Source organism: Sander vitreus, chromosome 8, assembly GCF_031162955.1.
Source record: "Sander vitreus isolate 19-12246 chromosome 8, sanVit1, whole genome shotgun sequence".
Classification (NCBI taxonomy): domain Eukaryota; kingdom Metazoa; phylum Chordata; class Actinopteri; order Perciformes; family Percidae; genus Sander; species Sander vitreus.
This window is the reverse complement of record NC_135862.1, coordinates 33054591-33080581: the sequence shown is the minus strand read 5'-3', so window position 1 is coordinate 33080581 and position 25991 is coordinate 33054591. Positions and strand designations below refer to the sequence as shown.

Below are 25991 nucleotides of genomic sequence, written 5' to 3'. Positions count from 1 at the left end.
CAGCCTAATAGTCTGGTCTAAATACTGAACAGGATTAAAATGACTCATGTTTGCTGTAATTATGTAATGTGTCCGTTTTAATGGGGGAGAGTGAGAGTAAAGACTATCTGAGGTCAGTTTAGGTGAAAGTGGTGCACATAGTGCTGCAGGAGAAAAGCAAAATTGCTTTGTTGTTGTTTTTAATTATTCTCTTCACTATTGCGCCAAATAAGGTAAATTAAAAACATAACTCTTTTTGCCCGAAGCACTGTTTTAATTAATGTGATTTAATATAAAAAAAAGAAGAGGTGCATCTTGTTATTCATGTGGATGGTAGATGTGTGAAACATTTCTTTTATCATGAAGATTTAATTACATCTCCAGATAATCTTTTGCTTCATGTCGTCAACATTATGAAAGGAAAGAAGATTGATCATGGACGACTGCAGGGCTCATCAGAGACTGTCCTACTTCAAAGTGTTGGTGGTCAAAGCGTAACATATTTCATTTAATTATTTGCTGAAATGGTAACTCTACTTGGTTGTTTTTGGCTGTGGGTTAGAAACGGAGCTTTAGATTAACACCCGCCAACCTGCCAAATGCAGGTGAAAATGAACTTTCGGCGGGTAAAAATGTAAAGTTACTAGCCATTTTGGCCGGTGAAGAATGAAGCAAATAACACCACGTCTGTTTGAATTGGCATGCTGCAGAACTGTTATTAGATTGGACTTTTTTACGGCAAGAAATTTGGGTGGTTTTGTGTGTGTTTAGCTTGGAAACATAGGGCCCTATTTTAACGATCTAAGCACACGCCGTGAAGCGCCTGGTGCAGGTGCATTTAGGGCGTGTCCAAATCCACTTTTGCTAGTTTGACGGTGGAAAAAAGGGGCCGGGCGCATGTTTCAAAAGGGTTGTACTTAGTGTCTTCATTAATCCTAGGTGTGTTTTGGGCGTAACATGCAATAAACCAATCAGAGTGTCATCTCCCATTCCCTCTCAAAACCAGGCGCGTTTGTACCTTAGCACATTGCTATTATGACGGAGGATTTGCACCGTAATATTTTCATTTGTAATCTTTTGCATGACGGGGAATTGACAACTGCGTCGGTCTTAAACTAGCAAATACACTTGCGTCGGGCTTTGCGCTGTGTGCAAGATAGGGCTCATAATCTTAATAAGGCAACACTGCTTGTAGTACTAATCCTACATTTCCCATGGACACTTATGTTGTGACGTGTCTACGTGGCTACGTGCCTAGCGTGTGGTATCGATTACGAGCTATGCTGAAACGGAGAAGACGAACGGAACGGCGCGAAACAAACCAGAGGAGCTGAAATTAAAGTAAAGTTAGTTACTTTAAGTTTAGTTACTAGTTATTTTACCAATTAAGATTTCTGCACACAAAACACATGTAGTTTATAAAATATGATGTTTTATTATAAATTAAACTACCCAATAATATACGGGCCTACAAGTCCAGCTGAAACACGCAGTTGATTGACAGAACCGTTTGGATCGTTTCCAGTTTCTAAAATACTAGTACTTTTACTTTTAATTCTCTACATACATTTTCCTGATGATACTTACATACTTTTACTCAAGTAACATTGTCAAAGCAGGAATTTTACTTGTGATGGAGTATTTTCACACTGTGGTATTAGTACTTTTACTTATAAACTTGTTTTATTACATTTTAATAGCATTTGAAAAAATAATTGAAATGGTTTCAAAACAGTATCCTGAAACTAAACTTTGAAATTCTGTGATCCACTCAACATCCTCTGATCTTTACTATTAGTCCAAATAATTCATAATTTTGGCTATTTTTTAATAGTTTAATCAGCTCAGCTAGTGACAAGGGCCCCATGATTTTTCTGTGTAATATATGATGGACCAACAATATGGCATTGGCTAAAATACCACTTGCATAATGAGTTAAGCAGCATGGCAAATATTTTATTCCCCATCTCCCACTGGAATTTTAATCCTGTCTGAATGGGGCCTGAGTCTGCTTTGGGTCGAACTGCTATCCAGAAATGTCACACATGGCATATTTGCACAGGTTTAAAACCAATGATGGCCCTTCCAGTTATTATAAATCAAAAGGGGAACCCAGTAACAATAGTCCTGTGCAATAGGGTTTAGCTTCGAAATGTAATGCAAATGTTTCATATATTGAGTTTCTCAAATTTAGCAGCTGACTACTTTGTGTACCCTTGTTTCTCCCCATGCTGTTTCTTGTCAAAAAAGCGCAATTACCAGACTAGTATGTAAAATATAAAGTTAACACGAGGAAGCCTGTTTATGTGCATTATTGTATGATGTTAAAGAATTGATTGAGTCCTCACAAACATACACATACAGTCCAACCACAATGTGTGTGTGCTGCCGACTCTGATCAGTGAGTCACACCGATTGTGTTCCGTGTCAAATGCATTTGACCTATGCATCCCAGGGGGCAGACACACTGAGGCACACACACACACACACACACACACACACACACACACACACACACACACACACACAGACAGGGGCGAGGAAGGTAAAGAGATCTCTTTATTTCGCTATTTCATTCTGTGCACGCTCTCTCTTATTTCCACCTCTCCAACTGTCTTCCTTTCACAATGTCCTCAACCTGTCTGCAGGTCACAGTTATGACACTTCAAAGTTACTGTTACTGGCAAAATGTCAGAGGATGACAGCAACAACAACCAACACAGAGGCAATGAAATAAATACAGAAATGTACGCGGAAGATGATAGGAGCAGAGCAGCAAGGATAAAGTAAGAAAGATGCAGACATATGACATGGAAGATCAGTCAAAGATGCAAAGAAAATGTCACAAACACAGAACCCACCATGGCTATAGATAGATGAAAATCATTGGTGAAGGCTTTTAAGTCATCAATATAGCTTAAAAATACAAATATCAAAATTGTCGGTGTGTCAGAAAAAAAAACATAAACAGACACCAGGCTTTTCATGCTCATCTAACCTGACTCATATAGAAATTAATTATTTTATGCTGTTTTTCAATGACAACATATCATTAAAACTTGATCCCTGACGTTTTTCTGTTGGAGTGCTGTTCAGGAGCAATGGATATGGTAAATGGGTTACTGAAGACCAATAGCTGCTGAAGGACAAGCAGATATGAAGCAGCCAAGACTGAATTCAGAATGTAGAAAAAGAACTTAAAACTGCGTCCTACTTTCACCGCAGTGAAAGTGCCCTTGAGGCTTGGAAAAAATATAAAATAAAATTAGTTTTCACATTTTGAAAAGGAAACATGCTGGACTTTGGGGCGACTTTCTGTTCTTTGATTCTTGCCCATTGCCAAACTTGCGTTGAGGCTCCAGAGGGCTGTGCCACGAAGCGAGATTGGGGGGTTAGCGAGGTATGTTGACTCTAAGGTGATGTATCACGAAGATGGCTCTCTTTCTGGCTAGATCGCCATGGTAACTTATGCTGCACGCCTAACCTGGTCCGGACCAGTTTTTTAACCGAGTTTCGGCTTGAAATAGGTTACAAAACCCTTTTCCACTAATCAACTCCTTTGAAAACACTCCAAGCCACAGCTCTGTGGAGGTGTGTCTGGCATTGTGAGACTAAGGTTTACTTAAAGGAAAAGACACCAACCATCAAAATACAGATACAGACCTCAGCCATTGACCTGATTGATCTCAGGCCACCACTTGTCAGAGCTTTATGGGCACAGGTCCTGCATCCTATACAACATCCAGTTTACCATCTCCACCTTATATAGCATTTGATACTGACACGGCGATTACATTTTACAGCACATAAAGCAGCATCAATAATTGGACCACTAAAGTCATGATCTGGTGAGGTTTATTTCCCTGGGTCACCATTATCCCCATGTGTTTACTTAACACTACTTTTTACACCATATATAACGCCAAGGGTGCAGAAAGTACAAATTAGGCCTGAAAGCCAATAAATGCAATGATGAGTTTTCCATCTTATAAAGGGAAGTGCAGCACACGCTATGGGGCTCCCTTGGCAGCAAGAGGAATCATTTTTATTGTAGCACATACTGTAGTGAAACTAATAGCCTTCCTGTTATGATCTAGTCATATTCGAGGAAAGGCTTTTTCTGTAACATAGTTATAGTTAATGAGCTGCCCCACTTTGTGACTTTTCAGTTGACTGGGGTGAATGGTTTGACCTGTGCCAGTAAAAATTGCAGATTGCCCGTGCAATATCTTTTATGTGTTTACACAACACAGACAGATAAAGCAGCCTAACAGGCAAAGAAAACATTGGCAATGGAGGAGATGTGAATCGGACAAGAGGGATACAAATATCTGAAAGCTCACTGACATAAGAGAACTGCCCTTAAATGAAAGAAAACTTGAAGTGCTCCCAATGACAAACAGTACGTTTTGTTGCTCAACCGAACAGAGTGAAACTAATTGAATATCAGAAAGCTTATTACAGCCGACGACATTCAATTGCGCACAACCCAAACAAGCTCTCTCCCATTCTTTCTATCTTCTCATTTTCTTACACACAAGACAAGCACAGTTTTGCACCTCAATTTCAATCAGTCTCACTTCGACTCTGGCCCTTTTCCACGTGATTTTACCCCAGGCTGCTTACCTGATGCTCTGTATCTGTAATGTATCTGGATCTGTGGCATTGAGTGAGGCGACAAAGCTGCCCAAAGGAATGTTTTCCATCCTGGTGACTGTGAGGGGGTTGGGGAAAAAGACGGGGCCCTCGTTGATGTCCAGGACTGTGACACGGACAGTGGCAGTGGAGCTGGGGCCATAGCCAACATCTGGAACCAGAGGATCCTCGTTCTCCACTTTGATGAGTAGCGTGTGACCCACCGGGGCCTCGTAGTCCAGTGGCTGAAGGGAGATAATTATTGTGAATGTAAGGCAGAGGCTTCAACAGGAGGTCCGGGATTCCTAGGGGGGTCCTCAGAGTTACTGCAGGGGGGCCATCAAATTATTATTGTCAAAAATGAAAATATCTTAACATGAATCCAAAATATTATTCGCAAATATAAATTAGCCTATTTGTGAAAAAAACAACCCACTGATGATAGGCTTACTGGCCGATAGGTAAGGTAGTCTCTAAGGTAACCATCCAAAGATAAAGTTACTGTAATCCTAAGGATTCACTGTGCCACATGTATTCTTAACATTGAAACATGATTTAAAAATCATGCCAATAATTATTATTTTAATAGCTTAGTATTCTATGCAAAAAGATGTATGTATAAAGGCTTGAGGCCACCCTACACATTATTCTAGGCCCAGTTTAGCCGATACAGTATATGTAGTAGGGGGTCTCTGCTCCATCTCTCAGTTACTGTGAGGGGTCCTTATAATGTTACCACACTGCACATAGCTGTACATACTATACGTATCTGTCTATATGGTTCATTCAGTATATCTATATTTATTCTGTTTTTCTTATTATATATTCTGTTAATACACTGCATATATCTATATCTATAATATTCTTACTACTAGTATAATGTCACTGCTACTACATTGCACATATCTGTACATGTTGTTCATACATTGTTCATATTACATAGCCATATTTAGTCTGCTCTTATAACACTGCAATATATTTCTTCTACTGTCTATGCACCACCTGTCTATACTTGTATATCACATTGCACTTTTCTGCTTTTTTTTGCACTTCTGGTTGGATGCAAACTCACTGTCTTTGTACTGCACAATGACAATAAAGTTGAATCTAATCAAATCTAATCTAATCTTGGCTTAAAAAAACATTGATGATGATGTTACCAACATATGCTGATGATCGGGAAGTTAGATACACTTTACCTTGACAACGGACAGCATTCCCTCGTTATTGTCTGGGTTGGTTTGGATCTCAAAGCTCAGTGTGGGATCTCCGTTAATTATAGAGTAGATCGCTCTCCACGCCCCCGTGTCTGGGTCGTCTCTGTCGTCTACTGTCAGGTTCACCACCACACCCGTCGAGCCCTCGTACACAGATGCCTCAAACTGTTAGAGGAGACAGACAAATCCCCATTAGTGAGCAGGACGAACTGAGGATACCGGAATCTATTGACTTTTACAGAACAAATCAGACTGGACTCAGCCAGAAAATAGACAGAGAGTTTCTATTTGTGTTGTGATCAGGCCTACCACACACACACACACACACACACCCACACACACACAGACAGACAGACAGACACTAAGAAGTGTAGAAAACTGCAAACAAGCGAACTATGGATCTAAACAATGCAGGATTTACATGTAATATTTCAAATTGAAATTGGCCTTGCAGCAGTTTCATGAGGATGGAAATGAACTCAACATGTTTGTTAGACCTTTAAGGATACACACAATGCATTTTGTAAGAAACATGCATGTAAACATAACTTTAGTTTGTTTACATGAAATGAACACATTTAGGTCTTCATCCTCATATACCGACACATTCTCACTCCCATCGCGTCAAAATGCAACGCGTTGTCAGGTGCCTTTAGCGTTTGTTATTGACGCAAAAAGTCTCCTTTAGCGTCATATTTAGACGCGCTTGGTCAGGACTCTTGGCGACACTTTTTGACGCTCTGGGTTGGGATGTACGTTTAATTGACACGTGGGACAAGAACAGGACAGTTGGGGTTAGGAAAAGATCGCGGGTGGGGTTACAAAATGTACGTTTCAGTGACACGCAGGACAAGAACGGGACACGAACCCCGGTCTCCTGGGTGAAAGTCCTGTGTTGTTTGACCCATCCACCACCCCAACCTCCCTCTTTTGGTCTTTCATACTACTCACTACCGTTGTCGCTCTCAATACTACGTCGTCTTACAGCGCCCTGGTTGAGCTGCTGCTATACCCGGTGCATTCCATACAGACGCTAGTGGGTGATTTTTGCGTTGGTATCCGACACTGAGAGCCACTGACCATCAGTATTTTACAAGTTGGCAGTAAGAACCGGTTGCATATACATCTGCTTGGTCGGGCACAGTCTTTTCAATGTTTTCAAAAACAGCATTATCAACCTTATCATTTAAATAATTGATTTTAGGGAGAAAACTGCAAGTAAAGCATCCTGTTCTTCTGTCCTTGTGTTAGTCCTTTCGTTATATTACTGCCCAGGGCTACAGTTGTAAAACGTCAAAGCTATTTTTTACACTCAGAAGCTACAGCTGAAAAGAAGAGAAGACAGAAAAAAGATGTAAAAAAATGTAATAGTTAATACACTTATTTCTTATATTCAGCAGTCAAATCCAAGAAAAAAAACATTTGCCTAAACATTCATTCACACGAATGCATGACACTTTTCGTGTCCTCCGCCATGGATTCTCCACAGTGCATCTCATTTGTCTTTCAGTGTCAATCACTCCCCACCTCTCTGCTCATTGTTGGCAGCAGGCCTCAATCAGATTCCTATCGATGCATTCTGCCAGCAAGACTCTCACTAAAGACTACATCCTGAACAGGGGCACCTTTGCAGAAGCTTTAGGCAGGCAGAAGCAATTCTGTGTGTGTGTGTGTGTGTGTGTGTGTGTGTGTGTGTCAGGACCATTACGGTGGCAGAGATTACAGTGTAATCTTTTAGACACAGAACACTCTGTTTAAGGATAGCGCTGGTCCAGCTTAGATTACTGAGTCTCCTGTCAGCCCACGGTATTGTTGTTTCACAGATTACCCTCTTACCGCCTTACACTGCCTTGCTCCATGCATTTATCTGAAGAGACACAAACATTGATTTCTTCCCTTTCCTTTCTTTTCCCTTTTTTATTCATCCAAACCCACATTGAACCATTCACAGTCATTTAGGGCACAGAGGAGAGAAACACAATGTTCTTTACAGAAGGAGGTTATGTTTGTGCCCACACGTTGATGACCCTTTTGTCCTGAAAGCCTGCGGAAGGCTGGTACAAAAAGCAGCATGTGAAAATTAGGAGGCTGTTGTATACATCAAAAAGCCCAGTGTTCATTTTTAAACAAGTGGGATGTACTGGAATTTAAATTTAAACAGAAATTGCCTTAGCGAAGAACCCTGAAGAAATACAAACATTACCTACATGGCCCCACTGTACGTACTCAAAGACACACTGTGATCAGGAACAAATGCACATCATTGGCATTGCCATGCTCCTCTGGACTTCAAACAGCAGATAAGACTCAAATGCAACATTTGGAAGCTCTCTCTCCTTCCCTCACAAACACACTCACACAAATACAGTATAGACAGACAGACAACAGCCGGTCAGATTGGGTTTAATCATGTGGAGCAGTCATGCGGTTGGAGGAAAAGCTGTATTCTGTGTGATGTGGCCACTGGGCTCCTGCCCTGCCGCTGATAACACCCCAATTCCACCTGAAGCACAAAGCAACCAGTCACCTGAAAGACTAGAAGGAAATGACTAACTATGAGGTAGAGCTTCTAGCCTGAAATGACTTAAACACATTAAGAGAGAGAGGGGAGAGATTGCGAAATAGGAAAAAAACTAGGTCTCTCTTCAAATTCGCTTTTATCCGTGTGTGTGTGTGTGTGTGTGTGTGTGTGTGTGTGTGTGTGTGTGTGTGTGTATGTGTGTGTGTGTGTTTGTTGGCTGTTTTCTATCTGAGACTCACAGCCCCAGACAGAAAGCCAATTACTAGTGGCTCTTGCTCGCTTCACTCTCAGAAAAAGATGACCACATGACCAGGGCTATGACGGCCAAGAGTCAAATAAAGTGTGACACACACACACACACACACACACACACACACACACACACACACACAAACAAGCACACACAGTACTGTAGACAGCCAGATAGATAGATAGATATAGATACACCTCAGACATTTAAGATTCCAATGAGAAAAAAACCTACAGTGTGGCATTGATTTTCTGTTTCACATCTCCTTTTATGCCAGACTTTTCCAATCTGTCTCATAAATCTTCACGGTAATGCCATGCTGCCAAAAGATAATTGGGTGATAGTCATTTGAGGCACAACAACTTAAGAAGAAAAGATAAATAAATGGATAATGTCAAGTTTCAGTTGGCAGTTTCAGCGCTGTAATCTTTGATTGCACTATTTATACCCATGATTGTGATGGTGGCTTTTGTTTGCTTGTTATTACAGTCTGTCACATGTCATATGTCTGCAACATGACCTCACTCCATTGTGAACCTGCTGTAGCGAATGCTATAGCATTTAATTGCTTTAAGTATTTTAGGTCAGCAAAATCCCGTACATCCCAGTTAACCATTTTGCAAGCCATGCTGCTGTGGTTTAGAGGTGTCGATTACTTTTTTATTTTTTGCGACAGATCCAAACATCCATGGGTTTGCATTAATTCCTGTGCAATATAAACATTTGCTAGCGCATGAAACATGTCCGCAACAGTGATCGGCTGCATTCATTTTGGTGAAATTGTCTATTATTGTTATGAGGTACCTTAGTGCGATATCTGCATTATTACACACCAACGACTTGACATAGATACAACTGATGCGGACCAGAGGCCTGTACTACGAAGCAAGATCAACATGCCCTGGATTTCTTTCAGTTACCCGGCTTCACCTAACCTAACAACCGCGGTCCCACATAACCTGTGTCACAACGGTGGTTAACAACTAGTTCAGTCAACCCAGGCTTTCCCAATCCAGCGTTCACGTAAAAGCGGCGGTGTTTGCACAGCATGACCAATCGCAAACATCTACCAGAGCCGCATATTTTACATAAGAAGAGCAAACTATAATTCTACATAAATATGAAGAACACGGACAGTTTTGCAGGCAAAACGCAATACTGAATGCTGCTTCCTAAAACAGGAAGGAAAGCTGGCAAAAAAAAAATAGCAGACGCTGTAGATGCGTAAATCACAACGCTTATCAATATCACTTCTCCATCAGTCAGGACCAAGATCTGACCATAATTACACTTGTGCTTTCCGTAAACTGTCGTTGCTTTAGCCTATTATTTCAGTTGCAACCCTGGCAGTGGGAAGCGATCGTGAGAGCAAATAAAATATATAAAAACATAATTTAAACTGATGTGCGCATTGGCAACACACGGCTCAAGAAGCCGACAAATGGCCTATACGTAATTCCCTCCGCTGAAAATCTATATCTTTCATAAAAATACCCATCAGGGAATGTTAACGGGGTTGTCTGTCTCTACATTTTTTTACTTTTATTTTATTTTTATTATTCTTGAACGCTGACGCCGTTATCAGTCGAGTATTGATTGGTCAGTAGGCGGTGCTTTTACACTGGTTGATCTCTAATCTCCAACATAACCTGCTCCCGACCAGGTTAGGTGTTCAGCATAAGTTACCATGGCAATTTAACCTGGTAACAAGTGAGCAACAAAATCCTGGGTTGAACCTGAAGTTACCTCGTTAACGCCAAATCTTGCTTCGTAGTACAGGCCTCTGGTGTTATAGTAAGTTCTATTGTGATAGGTGTTTACAATTCAGTAGCTACATACATATATGCTATTCATATCAATTCATGCAGCAATTCACATCATTTCATTTTAACATATAGGTCTCACATACATGAAAGAGCAGTTTACTGTATATGTTGACTGTATCCGATGTTGTGTCGGTCATACTACAGAATGATTTATTGCTTGTGTATAGTGAATAATATAGAAGAAACAGAACTTTTTTTAAAAGTGTACACTGAATCGCAATCGCAATATTGGTCTTAAAAAAAGAAAATCACAATTAGATTATTTTCCCATATTGCTTAGCCCTACTCAGAACCTAAAATAGTAAACATCTGCAAATCAAAGCAAGACAGCTGGCTGATTTCTGAAAACACAGCATAACGCCACAAAGCCTTCATCTCAACCTTGTCAACAACATTGAATGTAGCTCTGCTTCCAACAGACGGGGGTGCAAAGGAAGCCTGAGACTCTGGCAAAGGGCCCGAGAAAGAGATGTGAAGCCTTGGAAGAGTATACACATCTGTCAGCTTTACCGAGTAACACTAAATGCTCTCTGCCTCATTAACATTACTATGGAAATTGCCTCCTATTTCTTATACAGGCTTTTAATTTGTCTCGCATTGCCAGCTGGCATTGTTTTTCTTGTTACAACCCACTGACCAAGACCTTTTTCTTCTAGTCTGACAATGCAGAGGGATGGCCAAGGATAAAGAAAGACAAACGGGAATAAGACAGAAAGACAGAGAGAAATATGAGTCAGGTTTAAGAGTAAGTGAAAAAAGTGATTGTTTTGAGTGGGATACTGGCTGCTATAAACCATCACATTTATCAATCTGACTTTTCCATCTTGTCCTCCCTCTCACAGACCTACACAAATAAACACGTGCACGCAATTACAGTCAAGTAAACCCCCATATGCTCACTGTATTCTTACAGATAGTACACAGCAACACGCACGCACACACGCACGCGCACACAAATATTACGGATGCAGTACAATTCATACGCAAACTCATGGACCAGTGGCATGCAGCAGGTCTTCACAATATCACTTAATAAGCACAATACTCAGTTCTTAAGGGTCACACACTCACACAGGTGCGCACAAACACACACACACACACACACACACACACACACACACACACACACACACACACACAGGTGCGTACACACACACAAACACACACGCAGAGACAAACTGAGATCAACTTATTTTATTCCTGGATGTCTGTCAGATAGTGTTATGAATACAGATGGCAGTTAGGGCTGCACTGACAGACAGAGTTGAGCAGCTGTTTGTTTATGCTAATAGAACTACTTTGTGACGCGTCCCAAAGATTTTCTCTAAAAGGGAACACACATAACAGTGGCCCATCACATTAAACCTCCAGAGACAAGACTATATTTCCTCCGAGTAGCATTTGCTCCATTACCACATCACAGCAGGGAGGCACTGTAACAGAGGCATTTGAAGTTTGGGTTCCTGGTATTGGTTGCCTTTACCCTTCTGAGCATTTCTATCCGTTTTTCTAACCGTTTTTAAAGTCTGCCTCTTCTTATTCGCCTCTTTTTTGATCCTTACAACGCAGTTCTTAGAAAGCAGTGTAAACTGTCTAGTGTAAGTGGATAAATGCTAACACACTATCTGGATAATACTTGACATATACAAAGGTATTTAAACTTTGCAAGATGGAGCCATGCACTAATTTAGTATTTCTAGGCCTCTTTTGTAATAACAAAATACTGAGGTAGACGTCACAGATGTAAAAGTCAAATTTAGAGGAAATCCCCCTGGCTTCAACAGGAATCATGTGCATTTCTGCGCAGCCACTTGTCTTTCCTTTTCCTGCTTTCAAAAGCAGCTTAACTCACAGCAGAACGAGGTGTAGACGAACCACAAATCAGTAAAAAGGCACCATTTTTATTGTACCATGCATAAGGCTGAAATGGAACCAAGTGCACATGTGTAGGAGTGGAAGATTACCTCTCCGTCTAACGCCCCACTCGCTTTTATACCCTTCCCCCTAGCTTTAATCCTGCATACAGTAAGTGTGCCTAGAGAGTTAATGAGCTTACCTGTGTCTTTATTAAATTTTAACAGCTTCTGCTCAGGCTGCTTCTAAAGATAGATTTTCGATGAATCTGACATTCAGCAAAGCAGCTTTTCTACCTTTGCGGAACATGACAGCCCTCATATTTGTCAATGCAGCTGAGTTTGACAAAAAAATCTTCAAGGAATACAGGTGCACAGTGTATTAAATAACCACATCCTTCAAAAACATTGACAGCCATTTAGGTGTTACAGCTGATGCATTGCATCAGATAGCATTGGACAGTCCCTTTCCCGACGGTTGGACTGGAGAGGTCCGACTGCAGGAGTTTTGTTACTTTCCAAAACCAACAGCCTGACCGTCAACACCTGTTTTCTGCTGCGTTTTGCCCGTGTGCTCCCAAGTCAAAGAACGAGTTTCCGATGTTCATTTCAACACTGTACATCTACCACCAAGTGGACTGCTAAACTGCTCACCACAACTCACTCTAAGGAGAAAGTACTTGAAGGTTTCTGTCCTTTTAAACCTTAAACTAGGCTTTTTCACTCTTTATCTTAGAGAGTGGGGGTGTCAAGAGGCACCACACCATTCACCACATCTGAATAAAATGACTCGGTAATACTGTACCTTTCATGCGTTACCTGAATGTGCAGCACGCTTGCTTGACATGAAGTAATAAAAAAAGACCTTGTACATGCACTGGATGATGAAATAACTCAATAAATGGAGAATGAAATATAATTGCAAATGTGGACCGGAAAAATGCTTTAGCTGGAGACCTTTCTTTTATTGTCTGTTTTATTCCTTATCTATGGGAAAAGTGAACCATAGAGCTGACCGACATAATGCGATTTCAGATTGCAAAAGGTTTCAAGGACATAATCTATATCACCACATCTTACTCCAACCTGATCTGTGTGTGCATTTATGTCTCAAATAATACATCCACTCATGCACACACACACACACACACACACACACACACACACACACACACACACACACAAACACCCACATGTACCTTCGTCCTTCGTAACGTGCCCCTAACCGAACATACAGTGCACAAATCCTTTCCCATCCCTACCTCTTTGTAACAGCGATTTCTGGCCAACTATGCCACCGTATCACCCAGGGTAAGCACCCTGTGTATCTCAGAGCTACGTAGTGAAGCAATCATGCAAGGCTCGGACTAATCCGTGACACCCGTTAGCCATCCCCCCCGAGACTGAGCACGACAGCGCTGACAGGGCCCTGCTGTACTGTGCCTGGTGCTACACCCGTCACTGCTAACGTCTTTATCAGCGGGACAGATGGATTGCAGCCGAGCATATTCTCCTGGTCATCATAGAGGAGAGAACGGAGGAAAGAAGAGAGAGAGAGGGAGGGAGGGGGGAAGCAGACAGAGAGACAGACAAAGAAAAAAAAACACACACAGAGACTGGCTGTCAGGGAGTTTGAGTGACAGGAGTGATAAGGTCCATCATGGTCTTGTTATGAGGAGCAGAGGGAAATAGGCCCGGTCAGACATGGCGTTGAATTAACTCAGCCAGAGAGGAGAGGAATGCAAGACGAGGAGTGCAAGTAAGAAGAAAGAAAGAAGAATGAAGGGAGGATCAGGATATTGGAGGAAACATGATATAAGAGAAGGAAAAGAGACGTGAAGGGCAAAAGGTGCTCGGTGTGAAAGAACACAGGTGTATGCTGCCGTCTGCTCTGATTCCAGGCTTAACTGGCACAAAAGTTTAACAATGCCCACAAAAGTTCCCCATGTACAGTGTGAGAAAATTCAACACAGCATAAAATCCCACAGACAGTGTTGGGGAGTAACTAGTTACATGTAACGGCGTTAGGTAATTTAATTACTAAATAAAGATGACTGTTAACAATTACTGGGAAACAAATTAAATTACAGTTACCTATGGAAATGTTCACGACTACATCGTGGGTTACATCTGAATATTTTCTGTAAAAAACTATTATAGCTAAAAAGCTGTTTAGTAAAGCTGGTGAAAATGGTTAAAAGTTCAAATAGAAATTTAGAAAAGTAATCAAAAAGTAATTCAATGTAAAAGGTTACATTACTTTGATAATGTAATTCAAATAGTTACACTACTATTACATTTTAAATAGGGTAACTTGGAATCTGTTACCTATTACATTTCCAGAGTAACCTTTCCCAAAATTCATCAGAATAAATCTTCATCTTCGTTACAGGAGCATACATATCTGGCCTTTCAGACGACAGAGCTACCAAGGGATTGCATATCATTTTTTTCTCCTCGTCATGAAAACAGGATTAGACCCTCGCTATGAAAATTAATCAGGTCAGAGCCCAATCCCCTACAGAAGCAAAATGTAATAAATTTCATAGTAAGAAAGGATACCTTAGCTTATGATGTTAAAAATGGAAGATAGATTACACTGAGTCATCCATCCGTAAAAAGAACTTAGGAAGGAGAAAAGAAATGGCAGCTTGGCACGCTGTTCAGCTAATTCTTACATCTTTTATGAAAGGTTTGAAACATTCTCTGTAGGTTCGTATTCCAATATCACACCAGTGATTATCAGTGAAGGCTGTATTGCAACATGTATCATCACCATAAGTCTTCACTTAAAGCAGCTCTTCACTTCTGAAAAGCTGTTGTCCGTGTTCAGTGTTGTAGTTGAGTCACCAGTTGTCGAGTCTGAGTCAAGTCTCGAGTTGCGAGTGTTCGAGTCTGACTCCAAGTCCAAGTCACCAAAAAAGAGTCTGAGTCGAGTCCTCACCATTACCTAAGTCTCGCATTGCCAGACCTTCCTCCACAGCGCTGCGAAGGAGGGTCTGGCTAGTCCACACAGCATTCTGGGATGGGAGAAAAACGTGCTCTGGTTTATTATTCTTTAAACCAATCACAATCGTCAGGGGCGGCGCTGAGCGGCGCACGGAGCCACGGAGCCACGGAGCCACGGAGCCACGGTGCCACGGTGCCACGGTTCCACGGTGCCACTGTAAAATAGCCTTGGGAAAGAACTTGTTTTGGTGGAACATGTGTACGTTCAAAAGGTGTTTCAGTCGTGCAACAGAAAACTCAGCTTGGACAGATAGTCTAGCTAGCTGTCTGGATTTACCCTGCAGAGATCTGAGGAGCTAGCCTAGACGCACTCTAGTCAGGCCAATCACATCGTGTATAGAGTCGGTGGGCGGGCTTAACATAATGACGGCAGAGTTGCGACGGTTCCGCGTGAATTCCCTGCTACTTGAAAACAAAGAAGATGGCTGCTGTGTGAGTCCAAGTCATGTCACAAGTCCAGAAAATAGCATCTTGAGTCGGACTCGAGTACATCACTGATTGACTTCACTGTCATTGGAAGTACATAGAACGAAATTAAAGGTGCAACTCTGTGGTGCAAACATATGACTGTGATTTTTAATACCTTTTAAAATAACACAAGGGAAATAAGAAATCAGTGCAATAAGTGTTTGCAAACTTGGTTTATTGTTTGTTTATTATTTCATTTATGTTTTGTTTATGCTCGTGGATCATGTCACAAGAGGAAACACAGGAGGTGATCATTATTCCTTTCGAAAGCACCAAACTGACGCTCACTTGTTTTATAATTCTTTAACATGAAATATAACTTCAACAACTTCAATGCAGAAAGATGGATTAAGGAGGAAAAGGAGAACGGATTCACTGCTGGCTGATCTGAGGGTGTACAAAGGAGTGGAGTGGTGGTCTGAGGCAAAGACTTCACAAGCTATGAATAGCTGTCTCTATGCATAGAGCTGTGGTAGGTAGGTCTGAGGAAAAACACAGGCACCCTACGTGGGGATTATGTTTGCTGAATTCAAACAAACTGTCAACTCATAAAACCCAGCAAGACTGGATTTAATGAATAATAAGAGGAATGAACACATCTCCTGAACATTCATTTGCTTTTCTTTCTCTCTCTCTGTATCCTTCTATGTTAGAATCTTTTTACTCATCTTTTTATCCTTCTCTCTATCCGTCTCCGCTTGAGTTCTGCACTCAAGCTGGTAGACGAGCTTTTAAAGCTTACATCTCGTCTGCAGGAAAAGACAACTCAGGATTCTTCTGAAGGAAGGGATTCTTTGGAAAGTTCTATGAAAAGACTTGAATATTTAGTTCAATAATTTATACAGTGAAAGCTTGAGAGCTGCCGCTGACACAAACCCAGTGCACTCGCAAACGCACTCTATGATGGTGGTCATCTGAGAGGTCAGAGATGATTCATGGGCAGGTTGGAAAGGGGCCAGGGAGAGTGGAGGGTAGAGGATTTATACGGGGAGCTTAGCGCCTTCAAACACTTGTTTTTTTTTAAAAGCTCCATTTCTCCACGCCGTTAAATGGATCTCTTCCCAGTGAGAAATGAGAACATTAACTGGGACACGGACATGGTGCACTCTGCACCCTGCCGAGCCCTCTGAGCTGTAACATTTCACATCTGAGCTGCGCTCCTTACAAGCTCCCCTGACACCACAATGCATCATGGGAGGGCCGTAGGAGAGGTTTGGTTGGGGCAAAGTGTGATGTGTTTCGAAACCTGACAACAGCTGCAGGCGTTTCCATTAAGAACAACACAACTCAGTGTTACAACTGCACCGTAAGACGCACGGAGGGTCTTTTTCTACAGGGCCTCATTCTTTCTTCTCTCTATTCCCACCTCCAGAGGTGAGACGGTGGGATGAAGAGGGAAAAGAAAACAGCCACGGCAGCAGCTATTGACAAATTCATCATGAAGTGGCACAAACGGCCAATAAGTGCAATTTATTGTGTTTCCTTTTTTTTGTACATGTACATTTTATTTTCTAGCGTGACTGCCAGATCCCGGTTTACTAGCTTTTCACTAATGCCTTAAGGCACTGCTGACTAAACAAACCATCATTGAACCACAACACATCTACTCCCACTCCAGCTCACAGATTCCCTTATCTTGCCTCTGCACCCATATCACCCAGTTACACTGATGTGTCATTACATGTCACAGATGTTCTATTGCACGCATATGCACACCCTGTGATCTGTGCTGGACATTTTGGGGGTTATCCTAATAATAAATACAAATATCAAATATTTTCTGAGTGTTACGTTTCCAAGACACAGACAGAAATATTGTTTATATGAGAAAGTGAAATATCACACGTTATAGTGCTCATATTATGCTTTTTGGCTTTTTCCCTTTCCTTTATTGTGTTATATATTTTTTTGTGTGCACGTTATAGGTTTACAAAGTGAAAAAGCCCAAAGTCCCCCCCCAAAGGGACTTACCATCTCCAACAGAAAACACTGTTCACAAACTGCTCCAAACAGCTCTATTGTAGTCCAGCCTTTACTTCAGAGACAAACGTGGTCACTTTGTAACACACGTTATAATGCTCGCCTAGCTGCTAGCATGGCACGCCCTCATACTCTGCTTCTGACTGGCTAGTAGTCCTTACCTTGGTACTGTCAGGACACACCCTCATACTCTGCTTCTGACTGGCTAGTAGTCCTTACCTAGGTACTGTCAGGACACGCCCTCATACTCTGCTTCTGACTGGCTAGTAGTCCTTACCTAGGTACTGTCAGGGCACGCCCTCATACTCTGCTTCTGACTGGCTAGTAGTCCTTACCTAGGTACTGTCAGGGCACGCCCTCATACTCTGCTTCTGACTGGCTAGTAGTCCTTACCTAGGTACTGTCAGGGCACGCCCTCATACTCTGCTTCTGACTGGCTAGTAGTCCTTACCTAGGTACTGTCAGGGCACGCCCTCATACTCTGCTTCTGACTGGCTAGTAGTCCTTACCTAGGTACTGTCAGGACACGCCCTCATACTCTGCTTCTGACTGGCTAGTAGTCCTTACCTAGGTACTGTCAGGGCACGCCCTCATACTCTGCTTCTGACTGGCTAGTAGTCCTTACCTAGGTACTGTCAGGGCACGCCCTCATACTCTGCTTCTGACTGGCTAGTAGTCCTTACCTAGGTACTGTCAGGACACGCCCTCATACTCTGCTTCTGACTGGCTAGTAGTCCTTACCTAGGTACTGTCAGGACACGCCCTCATACTCTGCTTCTGACTGGCTAGTAGTCCTTACCTAGGTACTGTGCATGTGCAACTCCCAACAAAGATGGAACAGAAGTGAGAGGTCTCACTCTGTAGCTAAAACAGAGAGCTCAACACACAGGGTGAAAAGAGGAGCTGCAGCAATGTGCAGTACAACTAAAATATGGTGTTTTTTGAAAATGAAACCATGTAAACATATTCTGATATAACCTCTTAATGCAATTATGAACCTGAAAAAGAGCATAATATGAGCACTTTAAATAAGTCCTTGAGTGGATGAAACACGTACGCTAAATGTGTAGGTGGCGGTATGTGTGGGCGCAACTGATCGTAGTGCAGGTGACTTGCTGATTCCATTTCGATTGCTTTCCAGTAATGCAATATTAACACTTCCTCCGTGTTTACCTGATGTCCTGATAAGTTCAGAATTTAATTTACACAGCACTAATTCCCTCTGTACAACAACAAAGTCATGTCATACCCACCAATCTGTTGCTCTGACTTTCTCTTTTTAACATGTCATACTGCACAGACGTTCGGCCATGTGTGCATGTTAGTGCATTGTGCATCGCTATCCGATGGGGTCGTGACAAAGCGTCGGTATTTGGCAAGCGGGGGAAGGGTTTGTAAGGGTGTGGAGCCAATCCCAAACTTTTTTTTCTGAATAGTACGAGTACAGCCCCTTTAATGTCATGTTCTCTACCTAGTCATTTAGAAAACAAAGTAAAGTAGACCTGAATGCATTTGTGATTAAAAACACTTGACAGGGCTCACCATATGCTTCAATAATCCAACACATTGGTTCGAGAGCCCTTCAAGAGGAGGACGGTTCAAAACTAAACACAAAAGCTACAACACAAACACAAAAGGTACAACACAAACACAAAAGGTACAACACAAACACAAAAGGTACAACACAAACACAAAAGCTACAACACAAACACAAAAGGTACAACACAATACATAAGCGACAATGGAAGTGATTGTGTTGTTGACAAATGGAGCCAGAGGAGGAAGGTTCTTGTATGTTTGAGAAGAAAGTGAAACATGGTTCCTGGCTAATTATGATTACCGTCGCTACGTGATTGTCACAAATAAGCAATGTTGTTCAATATCTTTGCCGTTTGTCAACAACACACTCACTTCCGTTGTTGCTTATTTATTTGTGTTGTGGCTTTTCAAAACTGTCTCCTTTTTTCAAAACTCTACACACAATTCCCAAAACCGCACACACAAAATGAAAAATGCCTCAGATCTCCTTCAAAATGAAACACTGCATTCAAAATACCATAAACACATCTCAAAATGAAGCATTTGCATCAAATGGCAAACACTTTTTTCATAATAGTAAATTTTTGGATATACCATTTACACACTGTTGTTCTAAATCTTTCATAGGCTTATATCTACATTTACAATGTTCTAGAGAGAAAGTCATCTGCTGAAAGTGGTTGAAAAGTTACAGTAAAACAGAAAATATTTATTGGGCAAAACATCACGTTTGTAAGAATAGCACAGTGTTACAGTAGCATGAAACAAGAAAACAAAAGTACAAACATATGTAAACCAAAGGTATCATTTTTAGAATAAAGAATATATGTGTGTGTGTGTTGTGTGTTTGTGCATGCTTGTGTGTCGTGGTGGGGGTAATTGTATGCACAAACAAAGTGATTGATTTGTAATGCTGAAATAGTCATTAGATAGTTGCATGCAATATGGACGCCAGTGTAAAGCTACTCAAGATGGGCTTTTCTCATTGGTCAGTCTGTGGTTGATCACATGATGAATAAGTGTGGCCCTGATCTCATCAGAGATGGCTCTCTTTCTTCCTCTTCTTCCCTCCTCCTCCTCCTCCTCGTTGTTGTCCCCTGTCTCTCCCTCCTACTCCCCTTGCTCTCTGTCTATTGTTGGCATCCATTGTGTAAAACAGGTAATACCTTTGACCTATCTATAGGGCTATACTAAAGCAGTGATTGGTTAGTGTTCAGTTATGACATAATGTGTTTGCAAATGTGAGGAGTGTGTGTGTGTGTGTGTGTGTGCCCTAGTAAATAAGTGTAGTATTTTGATTGGTTGTGTTTAAAAAAGGAAAGCAAGTCACTTGAGAACACAAGAGAATTGTGTGTAATGTTTTGAAAAAAGTGTTTTAGGCAGTTGAAAACTGAGTGAAAGGCTGAGAAATATCTTATGGTTTTGAAGATTTGCTGTGTAATTTTGCACTTTGAGTGAGAGGTTTCAAAAATCGTGTGAAAGACTTTGTGTGTAAGCAGTTGGAAAAAACTGGTAACAAGAAAATCCACCGTTCAAACGAAGTAGATGAGGAAAAAGAAGGATTTTTCTCACCAGTGGATGGGTGAACTCGGGGGCATGGTCGTTCTTGTCTGTGATGGTAATGGTAGCCGTGGCTGTTCCTGTTAGGCCCACCTCACTTCCTGCCATGTCCTTGGCCACAATCTCTAACTCGTATGTCGTGGTCGGCAGTGTCTGGAGAATAAACACAGAGCGATTCAGAGTTAAACAAATAAGAAATATAGATGTGTACAGAGAACAGAAATATTATCTATACACAACCATATATACAGTATACAATCACTGTAGCAAAATGACAAAATCAAGTTCATACAGTCGTAGTCGTTTCTGGGAGGACTCATACATACACACATGCGCACACGCCAGTGTGTGTGGTGATAATCTTCAGATAATCTATTTGAGAGGCAAATCATTAAAAATCATTACTAGATGAATGATTAGCCATGTGAGTGATTAAATTAAATCCACCTAAAGCGAAAGCTAACACTTATCGCCATGTTTTACATTGCTGTGAAGCTCGAAAGCTCTTATAATAGCCCACGAGAGGCTTGAATCTACCATCAAATTGAGGACAAAGGCTGAAACAAATCATCACCATGTAAATATGCACCCTCACGCTCACATAGCAGTGTTAAAAGCTCCAGTAAACACTGGCGAGATCTCTGGGGAAAGGTCAGGAATCCACATTTTGGAATTCATGCATGTGAGAACAGATAAGGTGCCATAAGAGAAAAGCGTCCCTACAGCTATGCAGTAAGGGATCAAAGTATAAGCATAATTTGCACGGTTTACGCTCATCCATTTTACAGATTCCCGAGGGGCTCAGAGTAGTTGTTTTTTTAACACACATCTTCCACAATGCAATGAGTACTACGTCCTCTACACAATCTGTAAAATCATAGCGATCATTCAGGGACTTGTGAAAGCTTTTAGAATTGTCATATTTTTTTGTCATTTTTGTTGTTGATTCGACGTCTGAGAAGAAAGAACGAAGAAAAAACATGCCATTAACACTTACAACACAAATCTAATTATTCTACGTTCATACACAAGCGAGGGAGAGAGGGATCTGTCCGTGATTACAAAGTAGCTTTCCCGAAGCGCAAAGCCTCCAAATTAGATAAGTAATTCACTTACTGGCCTGCACACATCTGTAATCTATATAACAATTGTAGAAATGTTGTTCATACATACAGTGAGAGGGAGGCCTTCATAAAGACCATAGCAGGGATAATCATGTGTTGCCATAATTCATGCCTAATAGAAATGTTGACTCTGGTGTGTAAATAGCAGGAGGTAGGGGCAGGTAAAGCCAACATTTATATATCCGCCGCGGTGTTTTTTCCCTACTGGGGGTGTTAACTGTCACATGCTTTATAAACTTCATCCACCTGTCTTACTGAAAATGCTGCTGGAGGTCTCTCCTGCATTGTAGTTTCACCTCTGAGTGCATGTGTACTCTTCCCATTGACCCCTGGTACAAACCACACAGGAGGAAGACGCACACGAACCCAGTGGAACACACACCTCCACACAGAGAAAAATAAAATAAAATGGGCTGCCATCCGTTGTTTTTAATAAAAAGCGACAAACCAGAAAACCAAATTATCTGAAAATCGTATTTTATGTAACAGATAATGACAAGAATTCGGTCATTTTGGCTCCTACTTTTCCTTGTTTTGTTTGCCAGACAGGCTTTTCATTAGGCCCTCATTTAACACACTATCTTAAATGCCTATAGGAGGGCATTCATGGGCCAGCTGAGGGCCACTAAAGTACTGCTCCAGCTGAGCCTGTTTTACAGTGTAGTTACATTAGACAGCTTCCCATGCTCCTTGTAAAAGTGTGTTTTAGTTAGTTAGCTAGTGAAAGATTTTATTTTCAATTTCACGTTATTTACGGCATTACACGGTTGGATTTAAGCTGTAACATTAGTAGTAAAACAATACTAGTAATGCTTCTCTCTATGACTGCAACATACCTTTTTGCTCGTTCAACTTTTAGACAATCTGCCTTTTCTTTTAAAGCCACTACACAGTGGAATGCAATAACAGATGACGTAAAGAGCTAGCCTGGTCCTACCAGACTCTGGTCCATTTCATTTGTACAGAGAGTCTGGCCACTCTCCATTGACAAGTGTTAACTTCCTTGAAGGCGGGTACTCTGTTGAAGTTTAAAACTATTGGATCTGCCCAGAGCCACTCTGGATCTACCATAACCAATCGCTAACGCTTGGTCGTGACATATGTCATGCGCATGTGCAACAAGAGGGGAGACCGACAACAACTATCGGCTTATATTTAGCATTAGCATCGCTAGCGTTAGCCTTAGCCAACTCCTTCACCACTAAGTCACATGCACTCAGAGTATTTATAGTATTTTTATTTTCAAATATTGTTCTTGTTCAGGCTTTAACTTCTGGCTATTCGGCAGCGTTGCCACAACGGACCGAATGGCTTCGCTCGCATCTTTCTAGCGCACGTCCTCAGCGTCATTGTTCTCAGCCACTCCCTCTGTTCGCTGATTGGACCGCCAAATATTTGGCCGGAGAAAACCCAAGAATATACCGCAAACCCAGACGGAGTACTGAAGGGAAATGAGCAGAAGTACGTAGGAGGGCGGAGACAGGCTAATAAAGAGCTGCAGTTCCATTAAGTATGTTTTTCATTGTGCCTTGCCAGGGGACTGCAGATGTAAATTAGCCTGAGGCTAACTCTGGTACAATGCATCAAATGGTAACATTTATGTTTAAAATTGTACATGGTCCCTAATAAATAAAATAAACTAAAACAAACTAATATTTGTGATTTAATGTTTATTTTGATGCTTTTATATATGCCAGCAGGTGGTTGGTAATGTTAAAAGCTAGTTTATAATTGTTTGGAATATTCATCCCCTTCGATTACATTTACATTTCACACACACTCACTATACACTATCCTAAACCCACCAGGGTGTTTACATCATATTTTCTGCCTCATTATGTATTGTTAATGATATTGTTTACTGACCCGACATCCCCTCACGTTGTACACAAATCCCCTCAGTTTCAAACTGAGCAGCAGTTGTCAGTGTGTGTGTGTGTGTGTGTGTGTGTGTGTGTGTGTGTGTGTGTGTGTGTGTGTGTGTGTATCCGTGTCCTACTTTTGCCTCATCATAGCTAGTGCTCTAATCAATTGCATCTGAGGCAGGCAGGGGGACATCAAATGATCATAGACACCTCCAAGGCTCCATTTAATTATCACATCAACTAGAACAGTGATAACACTGAAATGACATATTTATATATATATATATATTTAATCTTTATTTAACCAGGAAATAATCCCATTGAGTTTCAGAATCTCTTTTAAATGGGAGTCCTGGCCAAGGAAGCAGCATCAAAGTCTCAACATACAGTAACAAACAGCAAGCAACAGACTCAATACAAAACAGAAAAATGACATTAAACACTACGAAATCAGAATTATGTAACAGGACATGTGCATTAAGTGGTCAGGAAATCCTTTATCCTATTTTTTCAAATCTTCCATGCCAATAAAATAATCTAGATGAAGATGACTTTGTAGCTCACACCAAGATTACGGAGCAAAAACTTTAAAAGCACTTTCACCAAACAAAGTACGGGTTTGAGGAATGACGTACATCATTTGTCCTTGTCAGGAGCATCATTTATGGAATGCTTAGGGTCAAAATCTTAAGTGTACCATCCAAATTTTTACTTTAGAAACAGAATGCTCGAGAGTGTCAGCCTGGATACCAGCTGAATTTAGCCCCGCCCACAACATTTGAGGTCGGGAAGTTTGGTCTGGACTTGATCCGTTGTGGAGCAACTATGCTCGAACCAGAGCTGTTTGGACTAATCAAAAATGGACAGATGATCAACAGTAACGTCATCAACCACGTCACCAAAGAGCGCTTGGGTTGAATTCGTTTACAACAAAGATGCAAGATGTTGAGTTCTGTTGACAACTATGCGTCGTCCAACATACGTCACATACTCCGTTGCTCTGATTGGTTGGAGGTCTATCCAATTGAGTGTAGAGGCATTTTCTTTCCTGGTTCGGTTGAAACAGGCTCCATAATCACAGCCCAATGGAGCAGTATCAGACTCATATTCTGACTAGAATCTGAGTATGACCACGTCAGGCTACGAGAGTGGACCTTTGAATGGAAAAACGGGTCCAAACATCATTTACATAGAACTCAGCATGCCAAGTTATGTGCATACTACCAAATTACGTCAAAACTGAATTTTTTTTTATTTGAAGGCGACTTTATATACAGAGGAAACCAGAAAAAAACAGAGGAGAGGCTAGACTGCCTCCTGTCATTAACTCCTTCCATTTAAACAGCTGCTCCAGGGGAGATTGTGGGAAGAGCGAGACAGTAAACAGGTGTTTCTATCAAAAGTTTGTCACACATAGTGGGTGACAAGGGTGTCCCTCACAACCAGCCACTGCTCCATCAAACAATGTGCAGGCAGATGGTGCTCCATGGACCTGTGATTTTATTAAACCAATGCACACAATCGCACATGAATACACACACACATGCTGACTCTAAAACACGCACATACGCATGCACACGCACACACACACAGACACCTGCACACAGAAGTACACTTTTGCCCTCCAGCTGGAGAAGAGAAGAGCTCTGGAATAGCTGCAGTCTCAGTGGTGTCTAAACACATTGAGGGTGGCCTCCTCTGACTGACAACGTCTTAATGAGTATTTCCTGAGTCTCAACTCAATTATAAACTCCCTGGCAGTACCTGGCCAAGAAACAATGTTCAAATTCACTGGAGACAGAGTTACAGCAACAGGGAATTTTCCCTCCAGGTGTCAAAAAACTTCTACTGGCATAGTGTTGATTGAGATACTGTCTGGAAACACTTGATTAAACTTTTGTGAGCAGCATTAGTGTTAAAGTCAATGGAAAAAGTTACTTTGTGGCCAATTACTCCTGAGCAAAAAAAAACATAATCAAGGACTCCTCTCACCCAGGCCACGAACACTTTCAGTTACTCCCCTCAGGAAGGCGTTACAGGTCTGTCAGAACCCGCACACCCACGTTCAGAGACAGCTTTTTCTCCACAGCCATCACAACTCTAAACATTCAATTGCAGAAATAGGACTTCATCATGCTGAATGATTATCTTGCCTGTTTTGCACT

At 41.4% G+C, this 25991-nt stretch overlaps 1 protein-coding gene across 1 annotated transcript in view; it reads right to left on the bottom strand.

Moving 5' to 3' along the window:
* cdh13 (cadherin 13, H-cadherin (heart)) overlaps positions 1–25991 on the bottom strand; it is a 434001-nt gene that overhangs the window by 97517 nt on the left and 310493 nt on the right. Inside the window, exons 9-11 of the mRNA XM_078257870.1 lie at positions 20850–20990; positions 5814–5996; positions 4606–4859 (exon numbers count right to left, since the gene is read on the bottom strand). Coding sequence (XP_078113996.1) covers positions 4606–4859; positions 5814–5996; positions 20850–20990 — 578 coding nt within the window. The remainder of the gene's footprint in view (positions 1–4605; positions 4860–5813; positions 5997–20849; positions 20991–25991) is intronic.